At 50.5% G+C, this 22874-nt stretch overlaps 2 protein-coding genes across 3 annotated transcripts in view; one reads left to right on the top strand and one right to left on the bottom strand.

The window, feature by feature from the left end:
• Positions 1–13448, top strand: part of SCAPER (S-phase cyclin A associated protein in the ER) — a 141276-nt gene extending 127828 nt beyond the window's left edge. The window contains exons 30-32 of the mRNA XM_065733596.1: positions 9476–9667; positions 12057–12108; positions 13354–13448. Coding sequence (XP_065589668.1) covers positions 9476–9667; positions 12057–12108; positions 13354–13448 — 339 coding nt within the window. The remainder of the gene's footprint in view (positions 1–9475; positions 9668–12056; positions 12109–13353) is intronic.
• Positions 13449–14942: 1494 nt separating this feature from the next.
• ISL2 (ISL LIM homeobox 2) lies at positions 14943–17276 on the bottom strand. 2 transcript variants are annotated; one of them, XM_065734289.1, is made up of 6 exons: positions 17117–17276; positions 16246–16435; positions 15890–16140; positions 15500–15783; positions 15233–15403; positions 14943–15154 (listed from the first exon to the last, which is right to left on the bottom strand). In XM_065734289.1, exons 1-6 carry the CDS (start codon positions 17172–17174, stop codon positions 15038–15040), a joined length of 1071 nt encoding a protein of 356 aa, XP_065590361.1. In that variant the 5' UTR covers positions 17175–17276; the 3' UTR covers positions 14943–15037. The 2 variants fall into 2 exon arrangements, with proteins under 2 accessions (XP_065590361.1, XP_065590362.1); XM_065734290.1 differs by lacking the exon at positions 15233–15403.
• Positions 17277–22874: the final 5598 nt, after the last annotated feature.

Raw genomic sequence — 22874 nt, 5'->3', positions numbered from 1 at the left:
ATAATACCTCATTAAGTAGGATGTGTATGAACCTAAAGCTGATTAACATACTGCATGTATACGTATATGAGACGTGCCGTAAGCGTGGTTACGAGTACTGCTAGGCTGTAAGGGGGGCTTGCAGGATGACTTTAGGTTGCAAACTGCCACCTTTAGGGGAATTACTCTGCGCAGTGGACAGTGTTTGGTGTCAGTGAGTTGCAGTGTGTGGCTGGTTTGATTGAGCGTGAGCATGGGGAAGGGAAAATAGTTTTGAAACGTAGAAATTGCAGACTTGGAAACTGGAAAAACAGGAAAACTTAAAAGAGTGGTTTATGAAAGCACTATTTAGAGGCCATGGAGGTTGTTTACTGGCAGCCACCATTAAGCTTCTATTATTTGTGTTCTTTGGGGGCTGTGCTGGGACTGGAATGATTTTGATCCGGCAAATGGGATTTCTAGAAGTACAGCAGCAGGAGTAATGGTGCAGGAATTGGTAGTTACTGTGGCTGTACTTGAAAGTAAATAGCAAGGAAGTATATTAGGGGTATGGAATGCATCTTGAAGTTCGTTTTTTTTTCCAAAAAAACCCTTGAAAACTTTGAGTTTAAATTAAAAAAATAATAATAGTTTGTGGAATAGCTGATTTCAGTGAGCAGTTCACGTGATCTGTAGCCATTTAGGAGCACTACAGTTTGTGAGCAGTAAAAAAAAAAAAACCCTGAGGATTAAACTCAGCATTTTAAAACGCAGTAAATTAAACAACTCTAATGTGTGCCTTTTTTCCTATCAATCTTACATAGCCAGCCCACATCAATTCACTTAAGTGAAGTGATGTTTTCAGAAAAGCTGGCATTCCTCACGAGACACAGGGAAGTGGAAATGCCTCTTGGGTGATTTGTCAGACGCCTCTGTTGTTATTTGAGCTTCCTGATAAACAACAATCTTTTCAGAGCAATCGATGACAAAGCAAATAAAATACGAGTACAGAGAGCTGCATATTTCATACTTTGTGTTTTAAACTGTATTTCTGTTGCTCTAAAATCTCTTACCTTTTTTTGGTTTTGTGTTTTGAGAGGCTGTAGGGAAGGAATTGTAATAAGAGCAGAGGCCTGAAATGAAATGGGTCGTATTTAGTTTCAGTTTGTAATGGCTGATTCCTATTGGAGCGGGTTATAGGAATTGGTATGAAAATGAATGCAGTTGGACTTACTTTATTGTCTTGCTTTTAAACTGCAAACACCAAAGAATAAACTTGGCTCCCAGTGTCATTGAAAGCAGTACTTCCACAGCCTTAAAAACAGAGTCCATAACTAAAGCTTCAAGATGAAGAGAGGCCCGGAGAGAGCAACTGTCCTGTGTCACAGCCTCTGAAGACCTACGTGCTAATCTTGGGTCAGGAAGAGAGAGAGCTTGGTGGTCTCAGCTTAATCCCCAGTGGACCTTTGTCCACGTCAGAAACACCACAGAGTTTGGATAATTCTGCTTAATAAGCAGTTTCTTCTCAGCAGAGACCTAGGCCTGGCATATTCTGGCTTTGGGCAGTGGAAATACGTTGGCAGTGATGGCTGCGCAGGCTTGCATAATGCTTGCCCTTTGCTCTTCCCCTTTCTAACAGAGCGTGCTAGTCTCTCCTTTCCATGAAAATTAAATTTCACACCAAATCTTAACACAAAGTCTGAAGTCTGCACGTCTTTAATCAGGCCTTGTGAACTATTGTCTGTCTTGCCCCATGTGTGAAGGAACTCCCTGTTCTTCTGCCATAGACCGTAAGCTTTCTAAGTCTCTGCAGACCCCCAGTGACGGTGCCGAGCTGGCCCCACACGGAGAGGACATCGGCCTGCTCTCTGTTCACAGCTTTGGGCTCCAGCAGCTGACAGTTGCTGCTCTCAGGGTGGGATCCTGCAAGAGACCCCAAGAAGTCTCGGAAACCTACATCATCATATTAGCTCAAACAAATGAGTATCGCTTAATTGAGGCGCCGCTGAAATATAAAGAAAAATTAAAATGCATTAAGTCTTGCAAGAGTGAATACTGTGGAAAATCTGGCTTGTCTTCCTCTGCTCTTGGTTATGGGTAAATTGTAGCACATTTTTTGTGACAGAAGAGTACGTTTTCTTACTCTTTAAAGCTTTTTCTCAGCCAGCTCAGCATGTCAAATGGCACAATGTGTTACACAGTCTTTGGAGTCGATGGAGTATTTTCACAAAGCCCTTGCATTTATTATGAAAGCCAAAAAGCAAGATGTACCAGTGCTAAAAACAAATCTAAGACTGTATTTGCAAGTTGGTCTTTGGAGTGTGACAGAAAAGGCTTGATTTTGAGAGGAAGAATGCTCTGAGAGAGCACTTCAGGCTGTAATGTTTTAGTTACTCACACCTTCTGGGGATTTTTAGCCAGCTAGTTCTGCTTTCCAGGGTGATGGCAGAGAGTTCTTCTAATACTCATTTTGAACTTCTTTCAGCTAAAGACTGGTTCTCTCTCTAGGCTGTAAATCACGAATTCTTCATTCACATCAGTGGAGTTTCACCTCTAGGGCTGGACCAGGCTCTGAGCACTTGATGGAGCTGTGGCTTTCCCTGTTTGTTGCAGGGGAGTTGGACCATATGGCCTTTAAAGGTCCTTTCCAACTCAAACATCTGTAATGAGTAGTGAGTCAGTGCTGGAACAGCACCCTAAAATTCAGTACGCTGCATTGCTGAAGTTGAAGGTCTTTTCTAAATGTGAGATAATGTTTCAAAAATAAAACAGGACTGCAAGGCCCAGTTCTGATTGTTTCAATGTTCAGAATCAAGTTTCAGGATCCGAGACATGGTGTGCTTGGTTTAAGCTTGCAGAATATATGCATTTCTCAATACATTTGATGCGTAATAATAAGCTCCTCTAATAAAAAATGATTAGTCCAACACTTAAACATATAAATCCTCTGTTACGATATTTTGGAAACTATGAAGCTAGTAATTCTCTAGAAAGTAATGATACCCTGGAATTTAACGAGGTACTTAATACATGCTTAACTTCAAGCATGAGAGTAGCCTCACAGGTAGATGTTTGTTTTTATGTCAGTATGTTAAATGCTAAAATACTGTTGTTTTTAGAGTTGAGCTTCTCCTTGCTCCTCTTTGTGGTTCAGGTGTTCGGTTACTAGTTCATCCTGCAGCCCGAGCGTGTGTTTAAATGCACAAGCAGCCTCAGTGCATATTAGAATTGTTTCCATTCTCCTCTCGTCACGTTGTAATGGAGCTGATCTTTTACAAGATCTGTTTACATTTATTTGCTTTTTGCTGAATTTAATCTCTGTAGACTTCATTATCTTTTAACTAAAGTGCCCTGTTGTTATTTTGAGTGGCATTTTGTCAGGAGTTTTACACAGAACTTTTTCCAGGCTTCCCCCAAGCAACACCGTTGATAAACTTTATTAGATAGATTTTTAAATAAGTCATCGTGCTTATATTTGCTGTTGTCATAGCTGAAATGCTCAGATGGTTTGGGGTAAATACACTAAAACAGCCCAGGTGATTATGGTTTTTTTTCCTCACGTATGCACAGAGCGTCACAGATCACTCCATTCTTAAACCATAGAGCTAGCTCTAGAAGGACACTGCTCATAGTGTGGTTTGCAAGGAGAAAACCATTAATTCTGACCTCTGTTATCTGCTCAACTTCTCTCTGAAAGCTTACGTGTGATGCTAAGAAAATAAACATTGACATTTTTCAAATTCTTATTTTAAAATTTGAAGGTAACGTTTTGGCACGTTATTTTTGCATGGAAATGGTGCTCTGGCTCCTGATAAGATGTTAGAAGGAATTTAGAACATTCTTTGCTCAGAGCCTTGCCAATAGTGGAGTTTGCAAAATGGAAAGAAAAGAGCTTGACCTTAAAACAGAAGAAGAGTCTAAGTGGTGACATATTCCACTGATTGAATGCTAGCAGTATGGGATCTGTTTATATAAAAGCAAAGAAATAATGCAGATCTAACTTTGAAGAGAAACTGTGGACTACTAATACAAAGATTTATTTCTTTTACCAAGTTATAAATAACCTTACATCAAACAAAAGCGTTTAACTGTTTGATGTATTCTGCGTAGTTACAAAGAATAGATGCACGGCGTTTCAGTTCCAGTTCAATCACGTTTAGTTGTTTGTACAAATTAAAATTGACTTTGATATAAATGATAAATAGAAAAGAAACATTAATAGTTCCCATGCCAACGGTACAGTTTTAAGATCCAAATGTTTACAGTGGCCGTGTCCAAGTTTGGAACAGCAGGTCATCCAGGACTGTGGAAACACCAGGAGTGCCCTTACAGAGCTGTTAGCTCCTCCATCCGTGTTGCTCTCAGAGAGCCTCATCTGAACGTGAAATAGGTTACAGCAGAATACCACAGTCAAGTATAAGCACACGTGTTAGTGCTCTGCTTCATAAAACCCCGACGAGTTATTGAGAAGGATATGTCTCTAGAAATGTAATTCAGCTTTGAGTTATAATGGCTGTATCTGTTACTCAGCAGCTACAGGACACACCTTGTCATTAGCGGTTTTTCTTTCCGAGAGCTGAGAAAGGTTTCACTTCAGGAAGTTTTCAGCTTTACAAAGTTGAGATTCGAGCACGTTTTCCTGTTTCCAGTTCTCATGCTGGTGTGATAATTTCTCTCACTTTTCACTTGATACAAGAGTGACAACCTCTAATACTTGATCAATTTACTGAACAATGTCAGCTACCTCAGAGGAAATAATTGGATAGGTAGGAAGTGCCCCTGCAGATTTTAGACGTGCTCTCCAGGGCAATTGATGATGCCTTGTGTCTTTCCAAAGGCAATTCTCAGTAAATAAAACCTGAAACCATCGGTAGAACTCAATGAAACACCACTGCAAAAATTACGCCTCCCCACTCCAGTAATCCTGGGCTGACCTTGGATAGCACACACGGAGTGAAAAAGATGATGTAAGACTGAAGCTTGTTTGGTTTTTTTTAGTTACGTGTAGTGAAATATCAGACAATATTTAGCATATTTGCCTGGAAGCGTTACGAACCGTTCTCAGATCTTAATCTTTAAACCTCTAGAGAGCTGCTGGCAAATTTTTAATTCAGTTAGTTTCTCTTTTTTTTTCAAACGCTTTGACATCTAAGAAGTATGCAGTTACAAGCTGGAAACAGAAATCTGGATTGTCACCAAAAATACTTCTACAGGGGGTAAAAAAAAAAGTGAATCTTCACCGGGCAGTTTGATTGAACTGCTAGCTCATGGAAAGTGAGTCACATGCATCCAAACTTACATCTCTGATCAGGCTGCTGGAGGTCTGAAGGAGTACACGCATCAGCAGTTTACCTTGATTTGGGTGATGTTTGTTCAGTGTTTTACATGCAGTCATTCTTTCAACTTTCGAGTGATGTTTTAGATTTCTCAATGAAAATTCTGATTGTGACTCGCAAGGTGCTTATAAACTCAATTACCCAAGCATGGCTCCAAAGACTAGAGGGTTCTTATTTTAATTGGGTTGTAAAATTAGACATTGACTTGGTAAGGTTTGACTAATTTGACACTGATGCATAACAATCAGAAAAGCAGAATCCTGTTAGCTGTGAAGGTTTACAGTGCAGCTTCGTACAGCGTTCATACGTATACGTGTAAGTATCTGCATCATTTGTTCACAATAGAAGGAATATATTTGATTGATTCAAATATATGTTTTATGTGCCAGATGTGGCACATGAGATGGTGACCAAAGCATCTTGGTAGTTGTCATGCAAGTTTTGCCGCAGTGTGTGTGAGCAGTTATCTCCCTGTTTATCTCCCTGTCTTTGTGAGCAAGGAAGGGAGCAGCAGGATCAGATTCTCATTCCTATGAGATCCACAGAAAGTTCTTTTTGAGTCTCTGGAGAGAAAACGAAAGAAGAGGTGCACATTCCTTCTGCTACCTGGAGAAAGGCGAATCTAAGTTATTTAGGCCCTTGTGGTTTACCAGTTCCATAGCAAACGTGTCAGTCCGGTGAAGTTCTTGCTTTGCAAGGTGCCAGGAAGCAAGGAAAGGCTGCTGGACCCGTTCTGGTGGGCATACAGGGAAGGACAGTAGGATTCAGGATAGAATAGCTTTGTAGCGGTCACCTTGGATGCTCAGCCAGAAACCTTATTCCAGTGACAGGGTAAGCCTTATTTCCCAGCAGAATGATGAGTTCCCTTCACAACTTTATTGCGTCCCCAGTGCTATGAGGAGCTTTTAATTTTTTGATTGATTGTCCTTTTTCATTGCTCAAGTGCTGTGTGGCACATTGCTGGCTTTTGTCACGGCGGCCTGTTTTGAATGACTGACTTTTATACTGCTTCAGACTATCACAGCTGGAAGAATTGCAGCTAATGTGTAAGCAATATACTGTATAGTCAATATCAGTCCAAATAAACTTGGGAAAAAAATCGATTTCATTTAGAGACACTGGGAGACATTCTTTCCGAAGAGATTAGCTCATTGGATCAGGACAGTCACTGTGCTTGAGAGCCAGATGGGAGCAGGGGCTGCCTGCGAGGGAAGGGGTGAGCACCTGCCCCACTGGCAATGAGAGGTGAAGCCCATTAGTGGGACCTGCAGGAGGCTGTAAGCTGGTGGGAGGGACAGAAGGCAGCGGGTAGGCAGCCCGGAGAGCTGTGCTCAGTTACAAGTTCCCCCAGGTCATTGCATGCGTTCTTGGGAGGATGGTCAGGCTGCACGGGTTCAGTAGGGACAGCATGGGTGCTGAGAGCTGGGAGTTCAGACACCACCAGCACTATTCCTTAAGGTGACTTTTAGCAATGTTTACAAGCTGACCAAGTTGGATATTAGAGTGGGATACATTGTGCAGCCTTCCTCGCTGCTTGTGTAGTGGAGAAGCTGCTTGAGTTCAGCACAGTAGAGCACCTGAGATGTTCTAGCCTCTCATTTTCAGCAGGCTTCTGTATGGAAAAGAGAGTGTGCTATTTAAGCAAAGCTCAGGCAAAACCACAAAAGCGCTATAAGTATCTTAATTTCAACAGGAGGCAACATTTTAAGTAAAATGTAGAGAACAACATGGAGTTGCCTGCTCTGAATAACAATTAAAAATGCATAGCTTTTAGTAATTCGATAGAGAGGTCTCAATTCGGAAAAAGAAAACCAGAAGCTAATATTAATGGGACCTAGGCACCTATCTGAAGTTAAGCAGGTGCTGAAATGCTTGGCTGTACAGAAATGCAGAGATTTAATTAGGATCTTGTTACATCTGACAGGCATATCTGACTTCCAGGCTGGAGAGAGAGCACCAAGAAAAGCTAATTGTAGGATTCCAGCATGTGACATGAATTCCTGCACTGCCTTTCAGTAAGCAGTTTGTATCTCATATTAAAGCAGTTTATGAGATGGGTATTCCAGGCCTGCAAAACTCCCTGGGATCATTCAGCAAAGAGACAGAAGTTACTATTAAAAAGAAGAAGAAAAAAAAATAGAGAGGAGTCTTTTCCAACTGTAAAGAAGTCATAGACAAGGCCTCCATTTGTTTTCTTTATTGGTCACTGCTAAGTCGAGTTCTGGGCTGTACTTTCCGCTCTGATGGAGGTTCGTATGTCTGCAGGTTTTTTTTCCAGGTAGGAGCAAGTTGTTTCATGACTTTTCTTTAGGGTATGTGCTGTAGCATATCAGGTTTAGTAGCTGCATTAGTTCAATGAGCTAAACTCATTAAATTGATTCCACATGTGATAAGCAGCGGATTAAAACAACGAGCAGCTCTCAAATACAGCTCTCCTATCTTTAATGTCAATAACACAGTTAGAAAGATGGAAAAAAAAATAGTAATGTTATGTCCACATTGCTTATTTGAGAGCGCTAATTACCTGTGGCATTTTTAGAATGGGTAAGGGAAGTGTGAAGTGGAAAAGGAAAAGAGCTCAGAACTGCTCATCCTGCGCCTGCTCATCACGTTTGGTGGCCAGCAGTAACCAAGAAATGGCACTCCATCTGTGCTCCATCACAAATACCACTTACAGTCATTGTGAATGATAAGAAGTGTTTTTCTGCTTGTAAGATTTACCATAGAAAAGCCTACAGTTAAATAACAATAATAAATAATATATTTATTATAACAAAAAGTAGAAAATCCCAGCAGTAATCACCAAGAACGGTAGCCAACAGTTAGGTTTTGCATCATCCAAATGCTTCAGTGGTGGGCTGATAGATACTTCCCTCAAAAGAGCACTGCTTAATTGTCTGCCTCTTAAAAATTCCTCCCAGCTTTAAGGTCACTCAGACGTTCCCATCAGTATTCTGAAAGGTTTTCAGTGTATTTTAGGCCGGCGAACTGCAAAAACGCCAACGATTACTTTGTTGATCTTGTTTTTAAACTGAACTGCATTATCGACTCAGTGTGTTCTTAAGGTATTGTTAAAAGTGCTTGGAAAACTTGTAAATCCCTGTAATTTATGTTCCTGTGGCCTCGGCTGCTTCTTTCTGTCCTTCTGGTTTTAATTTGAATGCAGTCTTGTCTGGGTGTGTACCTGTAAAATTGTGTTTTTCCAAGTACAATTTACAGTCGTGACCCTAGGTTTTACAGTGCTCAGCCCTATAGGAGCTTCCTCCTGTGCTGAGAAGCCAACTTTGGGTCAAACAGCTCTTTCATATTATAATTGTCTGATCGAGGTTCCTTGGAACAGATCCGATTCCGACATATTTTTTTCTTAGCGTATCACAAAGACCGTATAAGAATATCAAGTAAATGGGAAAGGTTCCTCTGTGAGAGACCAGTATAGCATTGCCTGATTTCTTCAGATGTACACAGTTGTAAACTTAGCCTGCTTCATGACAACAGTCCCATTTATCTAAACAATTCTCCTTTTAAAGTCAATGGCACTGATAGAAACTGAGATAAGAAGTACAGATGGGAGGGTCTTTCGGAGTCTCCACTGAAACCCGTTGCTGTGCAGCTTACAATCACCTTTTCTTTTCAGTGCCTGAGAATGCATAGCAGACATCCACAATGAAACAGAGTCCTCTCTGGCTGCCAGAGAGCACTCCAGTAAAGGATGAGCGAGCTGCACGCGGGTTTTACAGTCCTGGTCATCTCAGATCTTGCTCTTACCTTTTTTTCTGGGTGTTTTTTTTGTTGTTGTTGTTGTTTTTTTAAAGAAAGACATGCTCACTGTGTTTAAATGGCTGCGGTTGGGAGAGCTGTTTGCTTTCATTCTTTGTCTGAAGTGAAAGTATTGCAATCTTCCGATGAATCCATTTCTCATTTATTTACTGTCTTTTTCAGTAATACAGGCAAAAGCAGTTTACAGCCTTATATTCCTGGAGTTCCTCAGTGGTAAATACAATACTTGCACGCTAAAAACAGGAGTTATTTGGACTAAGCGTTCTAAGATTTATTTTTAGTGTTTACTGAAATGTTTTCTTCTCAACCGTGCTCATACTTTCAGCATGACTTCAGCGCCCTGGGCGACCGGCAGGAAGACCAGATAGACCACGTGTTCTGATTCTGTTCCGTTTGCCTTCCAGATCATCGTACAATCTGGCCGTCACCCCACCGTGCTGCAGAAGCTGTGCCAGTTGCCCTTCCAGTATTTCAGCGATCCTCGGTTAATCAAAGTGCTCTTCCCTTCGCTAATAGCTGCTTGTTACAATAACCCTCAGAACAAGATGATTCTGGAGCAGGAGATGAGCTGTGTGCTCCTCGCCACGTTCATTCAGGTAGTGGTGCCCGCAGGACCGCTGCGGCCCTTGTTCTCGCCTTCGCTGTGCACTTGGAAGTTATTTGCCTGAAGTAAAGCAAGTAAACAGCACTGAAGTACTTGAAGATTCCGTGCAGCTCTTTTCAAACCACAGATTATGCCTGTGCTTGAGATATCTTATAACACTGAAAGGTTACCCGAGCAGTTCAGGTTCTCACTGCCGCGTGCAGAATCCCGCTCTCACTGGAGTTATTGATGTGCCAGAAGGATTGGATGCAGAGCGTACTGTTACAAGATGGTCCTTAAAATATTTCACTGCTTTTAAGCACATGCAGCATATTTGAAATCTGCATATGAATCTGTTTACATACAAATGTATGGCTGTATACTGTGCACAATAGATTTACAGAGAGGACCAAACTGAAGTTTATATGTTTGATACAGACAGTACACAGAACATATGTTAGTGGTCTGATCTTGCAGTCTTTGTTTTTGACAGTAAGCCACCGAGGTCATCACAAACACTGCTCTGAGTAAGGTTTTACAGAAGTTTTGTTCCCTTTGTGTCGATTCATGGGCTGCGCTGTACTTACCAAGCATGTTTCATGCTTCCCATGCATTTTGCTGTCCATTTTCCAACCACTGAATGCTGTTTCCATCACCACCCCGCAGAATAACATGCCTTTTGTCACCTGGTACAGAAACAGTCCTCCAGCTCCTTCCTAATGCTTTACAGCCAGTCCCGGCAGGCTGCACCGACTTAGGAGAAAGGACGTGAGAGCTAAATATTTACTACGGTTTCAGTGTAACTCTGGAGTTAGTGAGCTTCTGAGTGCAACTACTTTGCATTCTTTTAACACTAAAATAATTGCGTAGCAGTTCAAAGAAAAAAAAAAAACTTCTGAGCTTCGCTTTGGAAGAATTTGCAGTGCAGCTTCTGTTGAAATACAAAGCCGTGCTTTGTGCTGCACCTTAACTTTCTTTATATATTAACACGTTTTAATGTGGGAACTACAGATTTCACTGTGGAAGCTGCAGTGGCAAAAAGTAACTTCAGCAGTCTGAGTGAACAGAGCAAGCTGGATTTGTGTTTCAATTTAAAAATATAAAGAAGAGTAGCAAAGAGTCCCCCCATCAAATAATTAAGTTTATTTACCTTGATTCGTTTTCTCTTATAGAAACTGTGGCGTTTAAGTCTGTACTAACTGCAGCAAAATGTATTTCCAAGGCTCAGCGTTATTAATTAGATTTCCAATTAGAGCTGTATGTCCATCTCAGGTGCCACGTCCTCACACTGCCATGAAGAGGGGCTGCGTTAACGTGTGGAAGATCCCTGCATGCAAACTTACTGCCCGTGTCAGTGCTGACCCCGCTGCTCCTTCCCTTTTATACTCCTGATCAAATCCCAAATGTGGAACGCACACAGAGGACGATTCCCACGGGCGCTGGGGAGCACACGGAGGAGCCCTGCCCCTCTGCTTCCATTTCACCCCGCTGCCTTTTTGTCGAGCACGTCCCTCACTCACTTCCATGCGAGTTTTGGTACAGCCGCCTGTAAAATATTTCCCCGGGTCCAAAAAATGAGATTCTGTCCCGTGCCAGGGAATGCAAAAAAGAAGCCCTGTTTATGTAAGAGTTTGGTGGTGTGTACAAATGGAACACTTAAAGATAGTGTGTTAAATGCGTGCCACATAAATCAAAGGAAAATGATTGCTGGACTTCACAACTATCAACGTTGCACCTCCCTGCCAGCGGATCTGTTGCCATCCTCTGGAGGTTGCATCATCCTTTTTCTTCCTTCTGTTTCTACATGGCACTGGAACGATTCTTAAACCCGTGGTCTGTTAAATGGTGTCACTTGTCAAACAACCCCAGCCCCGCACAGGGCACAAGCCACTGCTCCGAGCCCTGTCCCTGCTGGGGCAGCAGCCCCTGGGAGCAGAGCTTGCCGTGCTCTCTGGAGCCCATCGTGGCCGTGGGAGAGCTTTGCTTCCTCTCAGGGAGTGGGGATGTGGGGCTGTGGGGATGGGGTCGGTCAGCAGCGCAGCGGGAGCGTGTGGGGACTGCACGGGATCAATGCACAGCACTTCGTCTTAAAGAAATACGGCCATAGTTGTGTCAAACTGAAAATAATGATAAATAATCCTTTCCGAGGAGGGTAATAAGGCACTGCTTTCTCTGTGCTGTAAATTAAGAACTGTTTTTCTAAGCTGTATAAATCCGCTCGATATTGCGGAGTGAAAGTGCGAGCAGCGTCGTGTTGCGATGCACGGCGAACGAACCGCTCTGTGACTTCCTGGGCCTTACAGAGCACGCCTATTTCTGGCTGACTCTGAACACTTGACAAAATGGCTTTAATTCCTCAGATGCGAGATCTGAAAATCTGACGCTATTTTTCTTTCCCGTAGGACTTTGCACAGAGCTCGGGCCAAACGGATAATCAGTTATCCCAGCAGCGGGGTACGTCTCCATTGAGTGTAACACAACTGGGTAACAAAATATGTGCATATTATGTTTTGCTGTGACTTAGATATGCTTTTTGAATCTGCACCGCCATAAAAAGGAATACGGTAAATTGCAAAATGATTTCTCAGTCCTGGAAGAGAGGCTCTGTAGCTTAAAGTGTGACCCGAAAGCAGGAGGCTTCCAGTCTTTGCTCACAGTATCAGGAATTCGGGCTGTTCATCTTTATTAAACACTACACGGTGTTCTGTCTTAAAACGTGACGCTGTACGTGTGCGTATTTAATCAGCTGTCACAAAGGCTGCTTTCAGAAGTCTTAGGTTACCGGAGCTGTGCAGCCATCCCAACGCACCCGAGGAGCCAGAAATTAGTCAAACACTGTCCTGCAATTATTCCACAAAGTTCCTCCGTCTGCAGGAGAGTTGCATTGTTTTCTCCCTTGTAAAAACACAGCCTGAGACGCAGCTAACCCAGCGAGGCTCAGGCTGGAAGGCGCTCAGCTGAGACAGCGACTGCTCCTTAAATAAATGGGGAACTGAAGAATGCTGGTGGGAAAAAGGGCCCGAGTCCCCCGCATGAAGCACACCTCCGTTTCTCCCTCACGCGAGCAGTTACAGCGCAGCATTGCTGGAGGGCGCGGGGGGAGGAGCGGTGCTGGGCCTGAGGCTCCTAAATATATAAATAAATTAGCAAAAATGGAGATAGGTGCAGTGTGAGTTCACCTCCCAGACTGAAGCAGCCCCATGCAGTGCCTGCAGAGCAAACTTTCCACAACTGCGTCTGCGTGGGAATCTGCTCGAGAGAAACAGCCACAATCCAAGAGGGGAACTGCTTTCTATTCGCATTATCCGAAAGGAGGGAGCTTTTCAACAAAGATGACTACGTGGTGACGTGAGAGTGTGATTTCCAAGCACTCCCCAGATGCAAAACGCTGAGATAACAATGGCAGCATAGGCAGGATCGTTTCGGTGCGAAGGACGGTGTCCCCCCAAAACATGAAGGGGAACAGCAGCACCGTTCAGAAGGGAACTGGGGCGTTCTCCGCGGCCCAGACCCCGCAAACCTTAGGAAGGGGTTGCAGGCTGCAGCCCCACAAAGGCTGTGGGCCTGGGGTGCTGAACGGAGCTTTGGGGAGGGCCGAGGACGCGACGTGGCCGCAGTTGGCCGCCCGTTCGTTATTCTTGTTTTACTGCCATCTTTCTGAGGAGGGGAATAACAGATTTTACGTTCTGTCTCCCACAGAGAAACGCTTCTGCGCTCAGGACTACCTCGAGCTGTGCAACCGCTTCCCCCGGCAGTGCTGGGAGGAGGCCCGCCACTTCTTCCTGCGGCGCTGAGGGCCGCGCCGACACGCCAGCACTGGCGCTGGACATCTGTGTCATTTGCACTATTTATATCCCGACTACTGTAGATAACTCCCCAGCTCTGTTTTGTAATTTTGATCATTTGAGTTCATTTCAGTCGTGTGTCCCGGGCTCCTTTCCTACGTTGTGCTGTGCTGGTGGCACTGCTGAGACTGCAGACAGAAACGCGCTCTGTACATCTGTAATAATAAAGTAACTTATTCTGTGCGTGGTGTGGGTCCCGCGTGCCGTGCCGGGCTCCGGGCAGCGCCGGGAGCGGCTCGGGGTGCGGGCTGCAGCCCGAGGAGTGCATCGCAACGGCTTCGGGGGAGCTGAGCCTGCGGCACCGCGCGCGTTTTGTAAAGCACGCACGTCTGCGACGTTTCGATAAGACTTTAATAGCGCTCCGTTCAGCCTCGCGCTGTCCTCCCAGCGGCCTCAGCTCTCCGCCCGGCGGAGCTCCCTCCCCCGCTCCGAGCCGCCCTCGCGGCCGCCGTCCCCGCACCTGAAGCGGCGGCCATCGCGTCGCGCCGCCCGGGCCCACGGGAACCGTCGGCCGCGCAGATTTTCCCTCCGAGCCGCGGAGCGCCCCGCAGGTATATCCCCCTCCTCCCCTCCCTCCCCGGGCCGCTCCGTGAGCCCCGACGGCGGCCGCGTGCCCCCAACCCCCGGCTCTCCCCTCACGGTCGGGACCCCCGCGCCGCTCCGGGGCCGCTCGGTTCGGGCCGCGGGAACGCGAAGGGTCCGGGGCTGCGGAGGGACGGCCGCCTCGGGCAGCCCCGCGTCGCGGCAGGTGCGGGACGGCCCCGGGCGCTGCCCGAAAGGGAAAGCCGCGCTCCGCCTCCAGGCTATAAATAAATAGCGGCGGTCGGAGCGGCTTAGCGGGTGCGGGCGGCCGTGCCGCAGAGCCGCGCTGTGGGGCTGAGCCCGCCCCGCCCGGCGCTCCGTTTCGTCGCAACGTTTTCTTTCGTTTTTTTTTCCTTTTGTTCGTTCGTTCTTTCGTTTTTATTAAGTCCAAAATATTTAATCCCACTATTCAACCGCCGACTCTGACAATAAATAGCAATAACTTACTTTTGTTCGTTAAAGGCTCAAACAATCCGTCCTCCGTCCGTCGCTATAACACCGTCATTGCTGTCCCGTCCCTCCGCCCCGGCTCCGCGCCCCGCTGCTGCGGGAGGCACCGGCGTGGGGCGGCCCCGACGGCCGCGGGGCTCCGTCCCCCGTTCGGTCCCATTTGAGTTTTCGTTTCTCTTCCAGGCGAGGAAGAAGAGCCGGCACCGCTCAGAGCAATCCGCTTTCTTCGGGGAAAAAACAAACATCGAAATCCGCAGCGCCGAACCTCCGCACAACGAAATAAGCGGGGCGGGGGCTCGCTCTCTCTCTCTCTCCGCGGTCCGGTGAAGGCAGCGAGAATCCCGGCGCTTTTCGGCCGTCGGCAAGGTACGTTTGGTTTGGTTTTAAATAGGAATAATTAAAAGACAAAGGCGCTCGTCCGGCGCGCTGGGCGCGGCGCGGGGCCGGGTGTCTCATGCAGGGAGCGCGGCATGCGGAGGTCCCGCGGCGGCGGGGGCCGGGCGGCCTCACGTCTCGGCCGGGCTGGGCACCATGCTGTTGGGGGTGTCGGGGAGCTGGGAGGACAGCGAGGTCACGTCGCTGCCGGAGGACGTGCCCAAAGAGCCGGACTCGGAGAAGGAGACCTGGGGAGCAGCGGCGATGAGCCCCGCGGCGGTGTCCCCAGCCCCTCCCGTCCTCCCCCCGCCGCTCCCGGGGCTCACCAGCTGCTGGAAGGCGGCGGGCGGCTCCAGGTCGCTCTGCAGCGCGAAGTCGCTGAGCGCCTTCCAGGGCGGCTGGTAGGTCTGCACCTCCACCGCGCTGCCCTGCACGGCGCTCTCGTGCCGGACGGGGCTGCCGGCCACCAGCGGCGTCCCGGTGAGGCCCTGCAGGCTCTGCGGGCACGCGGCGCTTCAGCGCTGCGCCCCGAACCACCCCCATCCCGGTCCCCTCCAGGCCACCCCCCCTACCCCCCCGGCCCGGCCGCTCACCGTCTTGTCGCTGTGCTGCTGCTGCTGGAGCTGCTTCATGAGGATGGACTTCTTCTTGTCCTTGCAGCGCTTGTTCTGGAACCACACGCGGATGACACGCGGGCTCAGCCCCGTCATCTCCACCAGCTGCTCCTTCATCAGGGCGTCGGGCCGCGGGTTGGCCGCGTAGCAGGTCCGCAGCGTGTGCAGCTGCTTCTCGTTCAGCACCGTCCGCACGCGGGTGGTCTTCTCGGTCGCTTTGTGCGACTGCGGCCGCGGGCCGGGAGGCCGTCCGGGCACCGGCTCTGCGCGGCGGAGAGAGGGAAGGAGGGCAAGCCCCGTCAGCGCCGCAACCCCGCAGCCCCGAGGCGCGGCGGCGGCCCGGGGAGAGGGAGAGAGGGGGTCCGGTACCTGCGAGGTGCGCGGGCGGCGGTGCGGGGCTGCGGGGCCCGCGGGCGGCGGCGCCGTCGGGGGGCGGCGCGTGGTCGGCGCGGCAGAGCAGGTCGCGCTCCCGCAGGCAGAACTGATCTCCGGGCAGCAGCTGGCGGCCGCAGGCGGCGCAACGGAAGCACTCCAGGTGGTAGACGTGGTCGCGGGCGCGCATCACCAGGTCGCTGCTGCTGAAGGCCGCCCGGCACTGCGCGCATTTGATGCCGAAGAGCCTGCGGGGCAGCGCCGCGCCGTCAGCGCCCGGGCAGCGCGGGGCTCCGAGCTCGGGCTCGGGGTTCGGGTTCGCTTCGTTTCGTTTTTAGAACGAGCGGATTCACCTGCTGTAGTCCCGCTTGCAGTAGGCCTTGCCGTCGCGCAGGAAGCACGTGCAGGTCTCGTCCAGCGGTTGCCCGCACTCGGCGCACTTGAGGCAGGCGACGTGCCACTCCAGGTCCGGGGACACCCGCAGCAGGAAGGGGTCCTGGATGCGGCCCCCGCAGCCCGCGCACAGAGCCAGCCCCGGCCGTCCTGCGGGACCGGCGGCGTCAGCGGGCTGCGCGGCTCCGCGCTTTGCGGGTTTCGGTTTGGATGTATTTGGGGTTTTTTTTAAGCGAAGTTGAAAGGAAGGAGAGAAATACAGGCAGGAACGGGGAAAGAAAGAAAGGAGCCGCGACGGGAGAGAAAGGAACGGCGGGGATTCCGAGGAGAAATTTGACCGGAGGAAATCGACCCAGAAAGAGAAGGAAAAGTGGAATCTCGGAAGTGGAAATAAAAGCAGAAACACCGATACGGAACGAAGGGGAAGATTGAAAGAAAGAACGGGAAAGAACTAACGACGGAACGACAGAAGGAGAATGAAGCGCAACAGAAAAGAAAAGAAAAAGAGAACGAAGGGAAGAGAGCGGACAAACGAAAACGGAAAGAGACACCGGGCAAAGCGAGAGAGAAAAAACCCCAAACCAAAACGGAAGAACAGAAAGAGAAAGGAAGAAAGGAAAACGGAAAGAGAAACAAAAAGGAAAGAAAAACGAAACGCGGAAAGAGAAGGAGGGAACGAAAGAACGACGCGGGGCGGAAGGACGGAGCGGGCGCGGAGCGGCGCCGCACGCGATCCCCGCACCGATCCCGCAGCCGCACGCGGGGCCCTTCCCGGCGCTGTCAGCGCAGCCCCCGCCCGACGGCAGCGCGGCCCTCCCGCCCGGCACTTACTCTTGACGGGCTCCCCCATGGCGCTCGGGAGCGGCCGCGGCAGGAGGATGTCCACCATGCGGGCGGCCCCGTGCGCACCGGCGGCGATGCGCGATGCGGGACGCGGCGCCGCCGCTCCACCACTACCCGCGCCGCGCGGGGCGGGGGCCGCGCCCGCCCCCCCGGGCCCGCCCCGCCGGGCAGCGCCGTGATGTCAGCGCGCACCGGGCGGGGGGGGGGCGGCGCTGACCTCACCGCGCGGCCCCCAGAGGCGATTGGCGGCCGCGGGGAGGGCGGGCGCGGATTGGCCGCGGCGAACAATGGGCGCGCGGAGCGGCGCGGATCCCCCCCGGGTCTCCTCCGGGCAGCGGCACCGCGCGGCCGTCCCGGAGCGCGGAGGGTGCGGCCGTTCCCCGCTTCCCCCACCCCCCCGTCCGTTTCGCCGCTGTTTTCCCGTCGCCGTGAATTTTCTCTCCTCGCTCTCCGCCTTCTCCGCCCGCTTTTCCCGTGCCCGTCTTCGTTGCGCGCCGCGGGGCGAAGCTGCCGGGAGCAGACGGCGGTCGCCCCGACGTTCGCGTTCGGCGCCGTCGGGGCGGCCGTCCCCGGGAACAGCCGCGCGTGGCGGCAGCTCCGTGCACCTGATCCCTCCGCGCTCCCGCAGGGAAACCTCTCGCGTTTCTTTTTTCCTCCGTTACCGCTCGTCCCCCTCCGCCCCCACCTCCCCCCGCCCCGATCTCCGCGGGTTTCCCGTGCGTTAGCGGAGCAATAGGCAGAGCGCTCCGGCTCGCTCTTAAATCCCCGCAGACTTCACCGCACGGCTCCGTGGCAGCCTCGGCACGGCGGGATCGCGGCCGCCCCGGGGCTCGGTGCCGCGCGGTCACCTCCACAGTGCCCCACGCGAATGCGACGGGCGCGGATCCACCTGCGCGGGTGCGGAAGGATGCGGTGGATGCAGATGGAGCGGACGGGCTCTGCGAGTCGGGCACACCGCGGGTGTGACATCCCAAGGGACGGGGAGATGGAGGACTTGGATCACCGAGGCTGTCTGTCTGACCCGCACTCCCCGCTGCCGCTTTGCGATGCGGAAAGCAGCGTCCGCGCGCATCTGTGCGGGAGCTGGGAAGTGCAGCGGCGTTTGGGGCGACCCTCCAGCGGGGGAGGGCTGAGCATCCCCTGCCCGCATCCCGGAGCGCTCCGCCGGTGCCCTGAGGGCATGGCGAGCCCCCGCCCGCGTGGCAGTGGCACTGTGCGGTTCGCAGCTGAGTGCTGCCCGGCACCGGAGGTGCCCCGCGGAGACGGAGTGCGGAAAGGCGTCTTTAGTCCCCGGGTGGGGATCCACGGTGTCCTAAGTGAGTCGGTACCCGCGTGTTACAGGATGCAGAAACGAAATGTCGGGGTGAGTGGAAGGTGAGGCACACCTAAGCGTGCAGCGGCTCGGCAGGCAACGCTGCATCGCTCCTTTCCCCACTCGAGGGCAAAGTTCTTGCTCTCCCAAACCTCCCTCCGAGCGGGGAGCGGGAAAGGTTAGAGCAGAGCCAGCCCAGCAGCGCTGCAGGCGCTCACCTGCGCACCATGCAGAGCCCGGGGGGGCTGGCGGTCAGGCAGGTGGGATTCGGGCAGGTGCCGCTGTGCGGGCGGCACGCTGGAAAACCCCGAGACATCACTTGGCCAGAGAGACCCCAAAACACCAAAAGCCCCGAAGCGTTTCACAGAGGGGCTGCGATTGCCCGGGGAACCGCCTTGGAATTGCGGGGCTGGCCCGGCTCGGTGCGGGGCTGGCCCGGCTCGTGGCCGCGGGGTTTGGCACCGCGTCCGCTCCGTGCGGAGCGGCTCTCCGTGTCTTTCTCCCAAATACAAACACGGGTTGCCTCTAGAGAGGGGAAAGGGTGACGATTTTGTTCGGTTTGCAGCAGATTGCGAAGGCAGTGAATGGCGATTCTTTCCGAGCCAGCCGTGGATTAAGTCCATTATAAAATTAAAACAGATGGAACACAATTTCACTTACGTTACAAGAAAGAAAAAAAAAAGGGGCAGGAACCATCTGCAATAAGATTTAGCGTTGTGAAGCTATTGTTATCATGTTACCATTAAAACCTTTGAAGGAGGGTTTTCTTTGAGAAACTCGTCCGCATGAAACAAATGTTTTATTTATCCGCCTCCCTACGATAATCATCTTTTATTTAAAAACGTGGCATCTCTCAGCCAGAGCTTTGGTTCTGTGCAAAAGCAAAGGCTGTAGGACTTCAGCATCAAACTGTCGGGGTCTTTGGCACGGCAGAAAATCCCCCATGCCATTTTTCCTTGACAAACATTTCCTCGGGTTTGGGGACAATGTCTGATACTGAAAATAGATAATTAATGAGATAATGGGATACTGCATGTCACCTCCTGTCCAATGGGATTATCTGATGGCTAATTATGGACAGATTGTGATTAATGTGATTATGGATTGGTTATTAATCTGATTCTGGATTGATCTAGTTATGTTTTAGTCTGCTCCAAATGGTTAATTGGATCGGAGATAATAGAAATGCAGCTTGCACCAGATTTTGCCACATCAGTTGATGAAGTATCTTTTGATCTGGGTGGGTTGCGAACAATAAATTATTTACAGCTGTTGAGAAAATGACTCTTCCTTAGAATGTAGTCATTCATTTTATTTTCGAGGGCCTTTGAAAACAAAATCAATATCCTTTTTAAAAGGAGATGTTGACAAAAGAAAGGCACGTACATAACTCACAAACAAATGTGACGAAATTAAACAGCGGTTAACCCGGTGGCCCAATGTCTGGCGATGCATTTGAATTGCTGTGTGGAGCTTTGGGCTCAATTCTTCTGAGACCAGCAGGGGTTGGGAGCATTGCAGGGGAAGAAGGCCCAGCTCTGCGGAAAGTGGTATTGCACAAGAGCCGCTGCCAGCCCTGCTATTGATTAAGAATCAGCCGTGGTAAAATGGCAAAGGGAGCCCTTGCTGCTTCGTCCCCTCTGGATGAGAGGGATGCAGAAAGCTCAAGGGCTCGTCCCACCGCCTCGCCTGACTCCCTTAGCATCAGGCCCCGTGCTCTCCCTCGCTCTGAACCCACTGGTTTCTGGTGGCTCGGAGGGATGCATCTGGTCTCGATGCAGCCTCGCAGCGTGGGAGAGGCTGCCCCGAGGCCGTCCCGCCGCCTCGCTACTTTCACTGAAGTGCAAATTGAGTTCACATTTTTGGGATCGTGTGCCATTTTCTGCTGGGCGAAAGGCAGTAGCTGTGATGTGGGACTCGGGACGTGGGGATGGGAGGCGTGTTGGCCTTGGCACCAGGTGGCATGGGCAGCAGGTAGCCCATGGAGGTGCCCGCAGTCAAGCAGGTCTCAAAGCCCCGAGAACAGGTAACGAGGCTGCTGCCCTTGGCACCAGGGTGCTATTTACAGAGCTGGAGTTGAAGAAAAAGAAGGGAAAGGCAACTTTCCCTTTTCTGTGCTGGCACCGCAGGCAGGGCCGCTCCCCCAGGTGTCCGTGCTGCTGCAGGAGCGTTGGGTTGCTGCCAGCACTGCATCCAGGTTCCTCCCCAGCAGCACGATGGGCAGAGAAAGCAGCTCTTGTTTAAAAAATAATGCTATGCAACCTCGTGGTGCATTTTACACACATCTCCCATTAGCAAGAAGGCAAGGCATGCACCAGAGGAGGGATGCGGGTCACCAAGACCCACAGCAAGCACTATGCAGGGTGGAGAGGAGTACTCCCCAGGGGACCCCTCCCTCAGCCCTGCAGCATGGTGCAGCAGGAGCTGCCTGCTCAGGGAGCCTGCCCTGCATACTGCAGGAACCTGTGCACATCCCTCCTTGCCTGTCCTCAGCAGGAGGGCTGTCCCTCCATCATCTAGTGACACGGTCTTGGGCAACACTGACAGCCTGCAGAAATTGTGGCTTGTCGCTGTGCCCTTGTTACCTGGAAACTGTTACTGAGAGATGGCAGAAAAGGGGAAACTCCTGTCAGCAGAGCTTTGTAGGGTCAGCAGGGATGGGTGACTGCTGAGGGAGCGCTCCTCTCTGCCCCCTGCATTGGAGGTAGGGCTGGTGATGCTGTGCTCGCCTGGGGGCTCACGTAGTGCCTTGTGAAAGACAAAGTGCTGGTGGTAAACACACAGGTGGGTGGCTGTAAGGTGATCCGGGCAGAGCACTAAGCACACCTGTGCTGGGTTTTACTCCAAAAGAATCCATGGATGTCAAGCTCCGTGTCTGCGGCAGGTGGGTGGGGAGCAGGGCCCCAGGGAGGTGTATGCCCTCCCATGCCAATGGCCCCACATCTGTGGGGAAGGGGTGGGGGGACAGGTTGCATCCTGGGCTGCTGGGCTGCTTTGGCTGTGTGCTTTGCAGCACTGTGGCACAGAGTATCTCAGCAGCAGAGCTTTCCTATGGCACTCCCAGTGTGGGTTGTCACCCTGGCTCTCCCCACAGGCACCTGCCTGGCCCCGGGCTGCAGGTCCTGCATGCTGAGCCCTAAGCAGGTTGCAGTTGCTTTAATGTTATTGGATTTTGACAGATTAGGAGGCGAATCCTTTCGTGTGGCAGAGAAGCCTCCCAAATGAAGCTCTTCTAATTTATCTGAGTCAGCTCTGTCCGGCAGTAGTGGAAGGAGTGAGCTGGGGATGACCCCTGCCAGACGGGGACCATCATAGCAGTAATAAAAAAGAAGATACGTTCCTCCCCTTCACCCCGCAGCCATGAGACTGCATTAGCTGGATTCTATATGTTTTAATTAGGAATTATGTATTTCAAGGGAACCAAAATCTGATTCTGATGGAGTCGTGATAACACCTTTGTGATGGCCCGTGTTTCATTCTCCTTTTGTTGGAGGCCCCAGGACAGGGATGTTTGCAACCCTACTGTTGTAAGTGTGAGCAACCATGCTACTGATTTGCCTCCCACTCCAGGAGTGTGAAAAAATGTAATTCCCTTTCAAACTCAGAAATTAGGTCAGCAGATACTAATGAAATAATCCTGGATAACAATGCGCTATAAATGGATCTGCTTCCACTAATTAAGGACTTATTTTTCTTTCAAAATACAGAGTAATATCCTCCGCCCCGGGGAGGGACGGTGACTCTGCTGCTGGCAGCCCCTCCCTGTGCAGTTTTACCACTTTTGTTGTTATCATGCTGGAGGTGGGAAGGTCAAATTGGAAAGAGAGAGAAAAAAAAAAAAGGTTTTTGCCACCATTCAGCTAATATGGATCGTGCTGATATAATCCCCACCTGATTACAGTTATAAGCTCCCCGAACACTGGCCATACGTGATAAAGACTTCCTTTGTGCTTCAAGGGAGTAATCCGCATCAAGCCAGTTTCAATAAAGATTACGTGCCTCTGAAGCGTTGCTGAGGTTTTAAATTAAAATTATAGACAGAAAATACAACGGGAAGCCTGACATTGCTCCCGGGAAGCCTGACGTTGCTTTGGGCTGGCAGTGCTATGCCTGGGGAACACGAGAGGATGGGTGTCTGTGTCACCACCATCCGAACATCGCGTGCTGCTCAAGCTGATCTGCGGCAAAGGAATGGTTTCATTCCGGGCTGTGGTGCAAGTAGGTCAGTCTGGTGGAGGAGCTCCCGGCTGCGTTGGTTGGAAGCACTGAAAACCGAAGCAGCAAATGCACATTTCGAGGAGGTCAGCTCGTGCTTTTTTGCTCCGGTGCTTTCAGGCGCAGGCGGCTGCTCTGTCCTGGGAGGATGGCTCACGCAGCCACGCTTCTGGAAGCTGGAAGCTCGGTTTCGGAGCCGCTTACGGAGCTGTTACTGAG

This window comes from Cyrtonyx montezumae, unplaced genomic scaffold, assembly GCF_038088225.1.
Source record: "Cyrtonyx montezumae isolate F1298 unplaced genomic scaffold, pur_monq_1.0 scaffold_17, whole genome shotgun sequence".
Lineage (NCBI taxonomy): Eukaryota > Metazoa > Chordata > Aves > Galliformes > Odontophoridae > Cyrtonyx > Cyrtonyx montezumae.
Note: the sequence above shows the minus strand (reverse complement) of the source record. Positions and strands in the feature narration are given on the sequence as shown.